We start from the raw sequence: 11,055 nt of genomic DNA, 5'->3' as shown, positions 1-11,055 counted from the left end.
TGGAGCACAATGGGGGGTGCGCAGCATGGGGGATGGAGCACAATGGGGGGTGCACACCTCCCCCCAAAACACACACCGTCACACACGCACTGCACAACACACCACACACACACACTGGGAACCACAAACACCGCCCTAAACAGACACCCACACACACAGACAACGCTGCACACACACAACACACAAACACCGCGGCACACACAAATATACGCACATACCGCACAACACACACATTGCACAAAACATACCTCCCACCAAAACACACACACACACACACCCCACACCCACACAATCCGCGCAACACACACACACAACGCTACAGACACAGCGCTCCACAAACAACGCAACACACAAACAACACCGCTCTCACCCCCCGCCACACCCAGACAACACCCAGAACATGTACAGCGCCCTACACAAACACTTGGAAAGTACACACAACAACATCTATATATATATAACAAAAATCATACATTAACTACACAATACGTAAATTCTAGAATACCCGATGCGTAGAATCGGGCCACCTTCTAGTATCCTATATGTGAGCAAGAATGGTTCACATTTGCTGTGAGCAAGTAGAGATCTTAAAATTATCAAGAATATAAAGTTTTAGATCTTTATTTGTACAGTAATGAGGCTTTATCGGCACATGCCATTTCCATGTGTAATCTGGAGGAGCCGCTCGCCCTCACGTCTTCTTTTAGGTGGTGGAGGACACAGCCCGAGGTTCAGCACAGACCTCAGAGAGGAACATGGCTTTGTCCTTGTCCTGCTTCAGCTTATTCCAGTCCTGACGTTCTGTTCCTGGGGGGAGGGTGAAGGTGAACTTCTGAAGCAGAGCGGAGAAGAGGAGGAAGATTTCCATGCGGGCCAGGCCCTCCCCGGCACAGATCCGCTTCCCTGACAGAGAGATTACACGCAGCTGATTATTTTGTGGTGTAACATATTAATACATCCAGGAACATTACCCGCCCCTCATCCTCATATCAATTAGCTCAAAATATAGGAAACACCTCACCTGCAGAAAAAGCCATGAAGGCCGGTTTTAGCTGAAACTGTCCCTTCTCATCCAGGAAATGCCCAGGATTGAAATCTTCTGGGGTCTCCCACTGGGTGGGGTCAGACAGCACTGATGATAAGAACGGGATTACTGTAGTCCCCTGTAAAGATAGAAGCATATAATGAAAGGAAGTATAATGGGGGTCGTTTATCTACTTATGAGTCTATCGGGGGAGGGGGGGTTGGGTGGTGACTCTCTGACTGTGTATAATGGGGGGTCTATCTCTGAATGAGACTCATGGTGTTTATCTGTAAGTGTTTATAATGGATGGGACTGGTCTGTCCTGGTCTAGAAGACTGGATCTAATACTATATAAATTTAGGGTGGGGGCTGATAGTTCTCCATCTTGTGGTCACTGCAGATTAATTCTGCTTCAGCCTCAGGTCAAACATCAGAAACATGAAAAGCTCTGCACTCCATTGGATGTGTAGTAATAATAAGTGACATTTTCACTGTTTATAATAAATCTTGACAAAGTTGCAGATTTTTTTTTTTTTTTAAAAAATAAGAATTGTTTTCTATACATCCGATGGCTGCTGTGGTTTTTCTGTTTTTGCTCTCAGCCTTATGATGCCTGGTTTTGCAGTCTAGTACAAACAAACTCATAGATGTTTCTCTCTCCAATTAATTTTTAAGTTAGTCCTCTCATCTGCTGAATTCTAACTCCGCTTTCTGTTTTTAGCAATGCAATGATATATTTTATCATTTGATCTTAATGAAGTTGTTTTTGGATGATGAAATATTATATCACTTGCTCATGAGGTTTATGATCATGCTAGTGTTAAAGAAGCCACTTTGTCTTGTCAATTCAGCCATTTTGTCAACTTATATAAGACAGTATATAAATTTATTATGTTCTATTGAAATATTCTGTTACAAAACAATGTATTGGCCTATGTCCTCTTTGTTAAAATATGTGATTTGTCATGATCTTCCCTGCCATATCCTTTCACATGTCCTTTGACTCCCTATCACATCCTTTCACTCCCTTACTAATATCCTGGATTATTATTCTGGAAATATTATTTTGTCCATTCTTTTTGTATTCTTTGTCTATTTCTCAGAAATATGCCAAAAATTAATGAATTACCTTGATAACATGTTATCCACCCAAATCCCACATTGTGTAATCTTGTATCCCGTATTGTGTAACCTTTTTTTTTTATACGTCAGGAGAGCTATATAAACCTCCTGTTAAAAATAAACAGTGTGACTTTGCAAATTAAAGACTTGTCTGTCTTGGTTTGTCAAGCGTCTCCACACACGATATGGCTGCCGATCCAACCAGCTGACTACCTGAGAGAAAAGAGTCTCCCATCTCTCACATTTTGGAGGCCCCAGCGAGATTCAAATCTTTCCTCTTTGAATTCATCCGAGACTGAACAGAGCAGTCTGCCTCCTTGCTTGAACAGAGAATACTATCAGAGTATGCAATCATGTTTGTTTTTCTGCAACTTATTGCCTTCTGCGGTCTAAAGTTAGCTGATTGATTAATGAGTTAAATTGACCCAGATCTAGGCACAAAGCTTGCTATATAAGTAAACTCAGCTAAGGGGAAGCATTTGTGCAGATTTTAAACAAGTGCTGATTTTAATAAGTGAACCGCAGTTATTCATGGCAGTTATACAGGGCAGGAGACAGTGTTATGATCCGGAACCATGGAAGACCACCACAAATCATTGGCAAAAAGGTGACAAGAGCATTGGCAACTAATCTGGCCGCCATCCCCTTACTAACCATCACAACTAGAAGTAGCCGAGGGGTGCACTAACATCCTGTGCACCGCGAACCCAGCCGGAGAACTAACTATCCTAAAGGTAGGAAAGATGAATAACTCTCTGCCTCAGAAAATAGACAAGAATAGCAAGCCCCCCACATTCAAAGACTGCGGTGATATAGGAAAAACACAATACACAGGTAGATGACAGGATTAGCAAAAGGTGAGGCCCCCGCTGACTAAAATAGGAAAGGACAGGATAGGGACTGATGGTGGCCAGAGAAAAACCCTGCAAAATACCAACTTCCTGATAGTACAAAAAGGCCCTCAGATCGCTCGATCTGAACTCCGTCCTATACCAGGTGCCCTTGTCATACCAATGAACAGAAAACAGAAATTATAACATTCAACAAGCCACAAACACATGGACCCAAAGGAGCTATACTCCACACAGAACTGCAGGGAATTCCTCAACAATCCACTGAGGGGGAAAATCCCTGGAAGGAAATAAACTGAAACCAACCACAACAAATGACAAACCCAGATAAGCAAAAGAACCAGACAATAAATAAAGAGCAAACACTTATCTGGAGTAGATGTGGTGTAGAGCAGGATTAAGCAGGCAGGAGATATAAAGAACAACTGACATCCGGCAACAGCCTGCAATCAGACCAGGACTTAGGGTACCTTCACACTTAGCGATGCAGCAGCGATCCGACCAGCGACCTGACCTGGTCAGGATCGCTGCTGCATCGCTACATGGTCGCTGGTGAGCTGTCAAACAGGCAGATCTCACCAGCGACCAGTGAACAGCCCCCAGCCAGCAGCGACGTGCAAGCGACGCTGCGCTTGCACGGAGCTGCCGTCTGGAAGCTGCGGAGACTGGTAACTAAGGTAAACATCGGGTATGGTTACCCGATGTTTACATTAGTTACCAGCGCACAGCTGTGTGTGCAGGGAGCAGGGAGCCGCGCACACTGAGCGCTGGCTCCTTGCTCTCCTACCATAGCTACAGTACACATCGGGTTAATTAACCCGATGTGTAATGCAGCTACATGTTCAGAGAGCAGGGAGCCGCGCACACTGCTTAGCGCTGGCTCCTTGCTCTCCTAGCTGCTGTACACATCGGGTTAATTAACCCGATGTGTACAGCAGCTACATGTGCAGAGAGCCGGAGCCGGCAGCACAGGCAGCATGAGAGCTGCAGAGGCTCGTAACTAAGGTAAATATCGGGTAACCACCTTGGTTACCCGATGTTTATCTTGGATACAGCTTACCTCAGCTGTCAGATGCCGGCTCCTGCTCGCTTCATTTGTCGCTCTCTCGCTGTCACACACAGCGATCTGTGTGTCACAGCGGGAGAGCGGCTTTGAAGAAAACGAACCAGGGCTGTGTGTAACGAGCAGCGATCTCGCAGCAGGGGCCAGATCGCTGCTCATTGTCACACACAGCGAGATCGCTAATGAGGTCACTGCTGCGTCACAAAAAGCGTGACTCAGCAGCGATCTCGGCAGCGAGCTCGCTGTGTGTGAAGCACCCCTTAAATAAGCAGAGAGTTAGCAAAGGAAACACCCACTGCACAACACACCTGGTCCAAGTGCAAACCATTCCTGGCCACCAGAGGGAGCCTCCCAGCAGCCAAAACATAACTAACATTCACAACAAGACAGGTAAGGCATGCAAGACAATCAAAAAAACTTGCTCCAAGTACATGTGTTCTTCAAAATGTTTCCACCCTATGTATTAGTATCATTTATGTGCTAGCTGCTTTAATTCCTCATTTCTACCACTCTTTCATACACCCAGTAAACTCCATCCATATCAGTCCTTCTCTCCTCCCCTCTCCTATGTACGGCTCTCTCATGCGCTTCTCAAAATTATAAGCCATCCAGATCCATTCACTCCCAACCATGAAACTTAATAGACACTCTCATAAATCTCTTAACCACATGCTCACTCTCTCTATTCTCCTTCTCCTTTTAGCAGAAGGTATTGCACCTAATCCAGGACCTTCTTATAATAATAAGTTAAATTTCTTCCCTAGTATGCTCAGAAAAACCCTAAATCTCATTAATATTCCTTGCATAGCATACTTTCTATCTCCTTTACCTGTGCCCTCTGGAACCCACTCTCAGCGTGTAAGAAACTCTCCTTCATCCATGACTCTTTCCTTTCCAATTCCCTTCACCTCCTGGCTCTTACTGAGACCTTTATTCAGCGGTCACACACCACCGTTGCTGCTCTCTCATATGGTGGCCTACAATTTTCTCACACTCCAAGACTTGACAACAGATCAGGTGGAGGGGTTGGTCTGCTTCTCTCTCCAAACTCCTTTTTTCAGGTCATCCCTCCTGTTCCCTCACTTACCTTCCCTTCTTTTGAGGTGCACACTGTCAGGCTTTACAGACCCTTTTCCCTGCAAGTAGCAGTTGTGTATCGCCCTCCAGGCCCAACCAGTCAGTTCTTGGATCATTTTGCCACCTGGCTTCCACATTTCCTAGCTTGCGACCTCCCCACTCTTGTCATGGGGGACTTTAACATCCCTATTCATGATACCCTCTCCCCAACTGCTGTTCATCTTTTATCTCTAACCTTCTTTCTTGGCCTTTCACAACTAACTAACTCTCCTACACATGAAGGCGGGAATACACTGGACCTGGTCTTCTCCCGCCTCTGCTCAGTGCATGATTTCACTAACTCCCCCCCTCCCACTCTCTGACCACAACCTTCTTTCATTCTTGGTCAAGACCTGTCTACCCACTCAGGACACCCCCACTTACCTCCCATATAGGAATATACATTGCATTAACACTCAGAAATTTCTGAAGTTGCAGTCATCATTGGCCCAAATAGCCTCCCTCTCATGACCTGACTTTGCTGTAAAACATTATAATGAAACTCTAGGGTGCCCTAGATGAAGCTGCACCTGCTACACGCAGAGCAACTGCGCATTTGGCAGCAGCCCTGGCACACATTGCAAACACGCTTTCTCCAGCGGTGTTCCAGGTGCGCTGAACGTCTGTGGAGAAAATCCAATCTAGCCGAAGATTTCATCCATTATAAGTTTATGCTCAAAACATACAAGGCTGCCGTTCACCTCTCCAAACAAGCGACTTCAACACCCTCATCACGTCTCTAGCCAACAATCCTAAACGACTCTTTGATACTTTCCACTCCCTGCTCGGACCGAGAATTCTGGTCCCAAGCACCAACCTCAGCGCAGACGACCTGGCCAATTATTTTAAAGAAAAAAATTGACCATATACGCCAGGAAATTTCCTCACAAACTCATAACACCGCACATTGTCTGCCCTCCTACACAACATCTAGCTCACTTTCCTCCTTTGATCCGGTCAACGAAAAAGAAGTCACCAGGCTCCTCATCTTCTCGGCCTACTACCTGCACCAGTGACTAGAGTTGAGCGATGTTCAAGGTTCGCCAATTTCATGTTCGAGTGATTTTTGGGGTGCTCGAGATCGAACTCGAGCTTTTTGCTAAAAGCTCGACAGTTCGAGTTACGTTCGATAACGGTTCGATCACCAAAAGCAGGGCTTTTTACAGCTACAGTGTGCAGGGAGCCATCGCTGGCAGCCTGCGTAAGCTGGTAACCAATGTAAATATCGGGTATCTAAGCAAAGCGCTTTGCTTGGTAACCTGATATTTACCCTGGTTACGTGTGCAGGGAGCTGACACTTCCCCGCTGGGCAGCGCCCCCTCCTGCACACGGCATGTACACACACACACACTCACACTCACCTGTCCCCAGCCATGCAGTCCCCGGCACTGACGTCCTCAGCGCCACATGGCCTTGCTAGGCTCCACTCACTTCGCACTCCGCCGCCCGCACACATGGCCCCGCTAGGCTCCACCCACTTTGCACTCCGCCGCCCGCACACATGGCCCTGCTAGGCTCCACCCACCTCGCACTCCGCACACATGGCCCCGCTTGGCTCCACCCACCTCGCACTCCGCACACATTACCCCGCTTAGCTCCACCCACCTCGCACTCCGCACACATGACCCTGCTTGGCTCCACCCACCTCGCACTCCGCACACATGGCCCCGCTCGGCTTACCTGTGGTGATGAAGTCCCGCCCTCTCGACCTCAGCGCTGTCACTGTCCTCCATGGACGCCGCTTGTCACATCTCCTCCTCTCGCTGTAGACCTGAGACTGTGACTAGCGGTGACGTCACTGGATCCCGTGATACTTGGCTGTGAAGGCGGCGGTCATTGAAGTCAGTGACAGCTCTGCTGTCAGCAGTGCAGGAGATCGTCACTGCAGGTAATGTACCTCGCTCCTGATAGCAGCACTTGTCATGCCTTGAATTGACCTGGGCAGACCTATAGATGTTAGCTCAGGTCACTACATTGCTCTCCCAGCCAATGGGGAACATTCTGTTCTTCATTGACTGGGACAGTGACTATGGTATGGATCGTCATGGGAACCACTTGGATTACAGCAGACCTGGATTTGTTTTTCTTATTAATAAATTGGTGAAAGAGGGAATGTGTTGGGGAGTGTTCTTTCAAATAAAAATGTGTTTGTCGTCTATTTTTTTTTTTATTACTGACTGGGTTGGTGATGTCGGGTATCTGATAGACGCCTGACCTCACGAACCCCAGGGCTTGATGCTAGGTGACATTACACATCTGGTATTAACCCCATATATTACCCCGTTTGCCACCGCACCAGGGCACGGGATGAGCTGGGGCGAAGCACCAGGATTGGCGCATCTAATGGATGCGCCACTTCTGGGGCGGCTGCGGCCTGCTATTTTTAGGCTGGGGAGAGTCCAATAACCATAGACCTCCCTAGTCTGAGCATATCAGACCCCAGCTGTCCGCTTTACCTTGGCTGGTGATCCAATTTTGGGGGGACCCCACATGTTTTTTTGTTTTTTTTTATTATTTATTTAATTTAAAATAAAAGCGTGGGGTGCCCTCAGTTTTGGATTACCAGCCAAGGTGAAGCTGCCAGCTGTGGTGTGCAGGCTGCAGCAGTCTGCATTTTCCTAGCTGGCTATCAAAAATAGGGGGAACCCTACATCATTTTTTTTAAAATGTATTTATTTTTTGGGCTAAATACAAGGCTAAGCACCCCTTAGTGCCACATGAAAGGCACCAAAGGGTGCAAAATTACAAAATGCAGGAGAGTGGGACATGATGTGTCTTTCTGCCATTATAATGACAGAAAAGACTGATATGAAGTGTACAAGCACAAGAAAATCACCAGAGCACTCTACGCTGTGAAAAGCAGTAGAACATGGCACTGGAGTGAACATGTGACCGCCTCATGTAGGTTGAAGCTTTGACATACGGACCGTATACGGAACGGAAACGGATGCCACACGGATGCACCCGTGAAAAAAACGAACAGTTTTTTGCGGACCGCAAAAACGGATCGGTCGTGTGAATGAAGCCTTATTCTGATCTGCCGTTTATAAACAGCAGGCAGAAATAAGTGAATAGCGCCCCCCAGTGTCAGAAAATCTCTGGGGTTTCAGGGGGTAGCTGAGACCCTGGAGATCATGATTCAGGCCGGTTTTTCCGGTCCCCGCTCATGTGATCACCGGTATACACCGTATACCGATGATCACGTTACAGTAAATGACAGCGCCAGTAAAATATTATTTATCTCCCATCTGGCATGAACAAACATGTCAGATGGGAGATAAATCTCCTCCCCGGTCCCCCGGTGTAGCCAAAGTGCCCCCCCCCCCAACTCCCTCCCGGAAATCCAAGATGGCCATGCGCACAGCAGCGCGCCGGCCGCATTCACCCTACTCCTCTGATTTCTGTCGCATATACCATGACACATGCGACAGAAGACTCCTCCCCAGGCCCTGCCAGGTCACCCCCTATAACCCCACCGGTGTTCCCCGGTGTCCCACGGTATCTGTGCAGCGTTGATCTCCCGCGGCCCCACTCCTTCACAATAGACGCTGCCGCATGCACAGAGTGGCTGTCAGCTCAGCTTCCTGTGTTCAGACACAGTGAGTGGTGGTAACCATACATCTGTAAGCTACTGCAATGCCCTGCTCATGAGGAAAGGAACATAGTTGATCAGGAGAGCTATACTACATTTCCAAATGGAGGTATTTGATTTTATAGTTGCCCTGCTGAACGACTAGCAAACATGAGAGTCCGTTATACGCCACAAGAAAACATGTCTAAATAGCGAGCTCTGTTGTTTAGTATTCATTCAGCTAGATAACTGGACTTAAAGGGGTATTCCATCTCCAAGATCCTATCCCCAATATATAGTAGGTGGAATAGCAATAATATCAGCAAATGGAAATATAGAATAGTTCTCCTGATTAGGCATGCCCTTACCTCATGAGCAGGGCATTGCAGCTTTGGTAGCAACACTTACGACATGGACTCTGCTGCTGTGGACCCGGGGAGAGTGGGTGCAGATTCATTGCACCCACACTCCTCACATGGAGGGTCTGCACTCCTAGAAAATGGGGGATACGTTCTCTGAGCATGTCCCCCCATTTTCTAGACGGTCCAGAGTCATCATGGGACCCCCTTATTTTTTTTTCCTTACAATAAATTGGTGAAAGAGGGAATGTTTTGGGGAGTGTTTTTTTTCAAATACATTTTTTTTTGTCTATATGTTTTGTTAGTACTAACAGTTTGTGATGTCAGGTATGTGATAGACACCATCACACCACAAACTGCAGGGCTTGATGTCAGGTGACCTTACAGCTAGTATCAACCCCATTTATTACCCCGTTTGCCACCGCACCAGGATACGGGTTGAGCTGGGGTGAAGCGCCAGGATTTTTAGGCTGTGAAGGGCCAATAACTATGGACCTTCCCACCCTGAGAATTCCAGACCACAGCTTTTTTTTTGTAATTATTATTTATAAAATAATTATAAAAAAGAGCCTGGGGTGACCTCCACCTTGGATCATCAACCACGGTAAAGCTGCCAGCTGTGGTTTTCAGGCTACAGCCGTCTGCTTTACCCTAGCTGGCTATCAAAAATGGGGGGGACCCAACGTCATTTTTTTTTAACTATTTTTTAAAATAAAAAAAATTAATGGGGTTCTCTGTATTTTGATTGCCAGCCAAGGTAACGCCAGGCAGATGGGGGTTGCAACCCGTAGCTGTCTGCTTTATCTGCGCTGAGAATCAAAAATACCGCAGAGCGCTGCGTCTTTTTTTTTTAGAGATTTATTTTTACAGCACTGTGATGTCAGGCAATCAAAATACAGGGAAGCCCTTTTTTTGTTATTTAAATAAATAATTAAAAAAAATATATATGGTCTTCCGCTGCATTTTTTGTATTGCTAGCTAAGAGTAATCCAAGCAGCTACTGGCTGCTAACCCCCACTGCTTGGTGTTACCTTCACTGGCAATGGAAAATCCAGGGAAGCATTTTTTATTTTTTTTGCCAAAAAACTACAAAAAAAATTACGTGAGCTTCGCCATATTTTAGTATGCTAGCCAGGTACAGCAGGCAGCTGGAGATTGGAATCCGCAGCACAGGTTAGCCCGAGGTTTCTGTAGTAAAAAGAATCCCAGCACTCAAAATGAAGACAAGGGGGGAAAATTATGCAAAAAGTGAATTTATTGATTACACTGCAAAAGGAACCTAACCAGAGCAACAGCACCAACGTTTCGGCATAGAGCCTTTCTCAAGGTTGTTGCATCACTGGTCAGAGTAAGGAACCACGGGTCTCGAAGGACAACCGGGGGTTTGCAAATAATGGCAAGGTTCCACACGTTTTTGCAGGGTATGCTCGTGGGTGAAGGGGTGACAGGATCACAGTGTGAGGTGAGAGGACGCCTGCAGTGGAGATCCGGGACTGGCATCAGTGGCAGGGAGAGAGGCTGCAGCGGCGAGGTTTCTGGGCCCCTCTGCTGCGAATCGCAGTCCGCAGCCGCCCCAGAAATTGGCGCTCTCATAGAAGTGCCATAATCTGGCGCTGTCTCCAACTCTTCCAGCAGCCCTGAAGCCGGGTGGCTTGCTGGGTAATAATGAGTTAATACTAGCTTTGTTTTACTAGCTAGTATTAAGCCAGAGATTCTTAATGTCAGGCAAGTTTGACCCGGCCATTAAGAATCTCCAATAAAGGGTTAAAAAAAAGACACCACACAGAGAAAAAATACTTTAATAGAAATAAATACACAGACACACTTAGAGACTCCATGTTTATTACTCCCTCTCACTCCTCCACGAGACATGGTCTTCTGTCTTCTTTCTCCTTCAACCCATGCAGCTCTGCTACATCAGACAGCACAGCATGGGAGGAAGAGGCTGC

The 11,055-nt window shown here is 46.8% G+C and overlaps 1 protein-coding gene across 2 annotated transcripts in view; it reads right to left on the bottom strand.

Annotated features, from left to right (window-relative positions):
- Window positions 1–521: 521 nt before the first annotated feature.
- LOC142316937 (cytochrome P450 2C8-like) overlaps window positions 522–11,055 on the bottom strand; it is a 177,218-nt gene continuing 166,684 nt past the window's right edge. Inside the window, exons 9-10 of one of the 2 annotated variants that reach the window (XM_075352721.1) lie at window positions 1,022–1,163; window positions 522–903 (exon numbers count right to left, since the gene is read on the bottom strand). In XM_075352721.1, coding sequence (XP_075208836.1) covers window positions 704–903; window positions 1,022–1,163 — 342 coding nt within the window. In that variant the 3' untranslated portion in view covers window positions 522–703. The remainder of the gene's footprint in view (window positions 904–1,021; window positions 1,164–11,055) is intronic. The other variant, XM_075352722.1, reaches the window with a different exon arrangement.

Source organism: Anomaloglossus baeobatrachus, chromosome 6 (genome assembly GCF_048569485.1).
Source record: "Anomaloglossus baeobatrachus isolate aAnoBae1 chromosome 6, aAnoBae1.hap1, whole genome shotgun sequence".
Taxonomy (NCBI): Eukaryota; Metazoa; Chordata; class Amphibia; order Anura; family Aromobatidae; genus Anomaloglossus; species Anomaloglossus baeobatrachus.
This window is presented reverse-complemented; position numbering and strand designations above follow the sequence as displayed.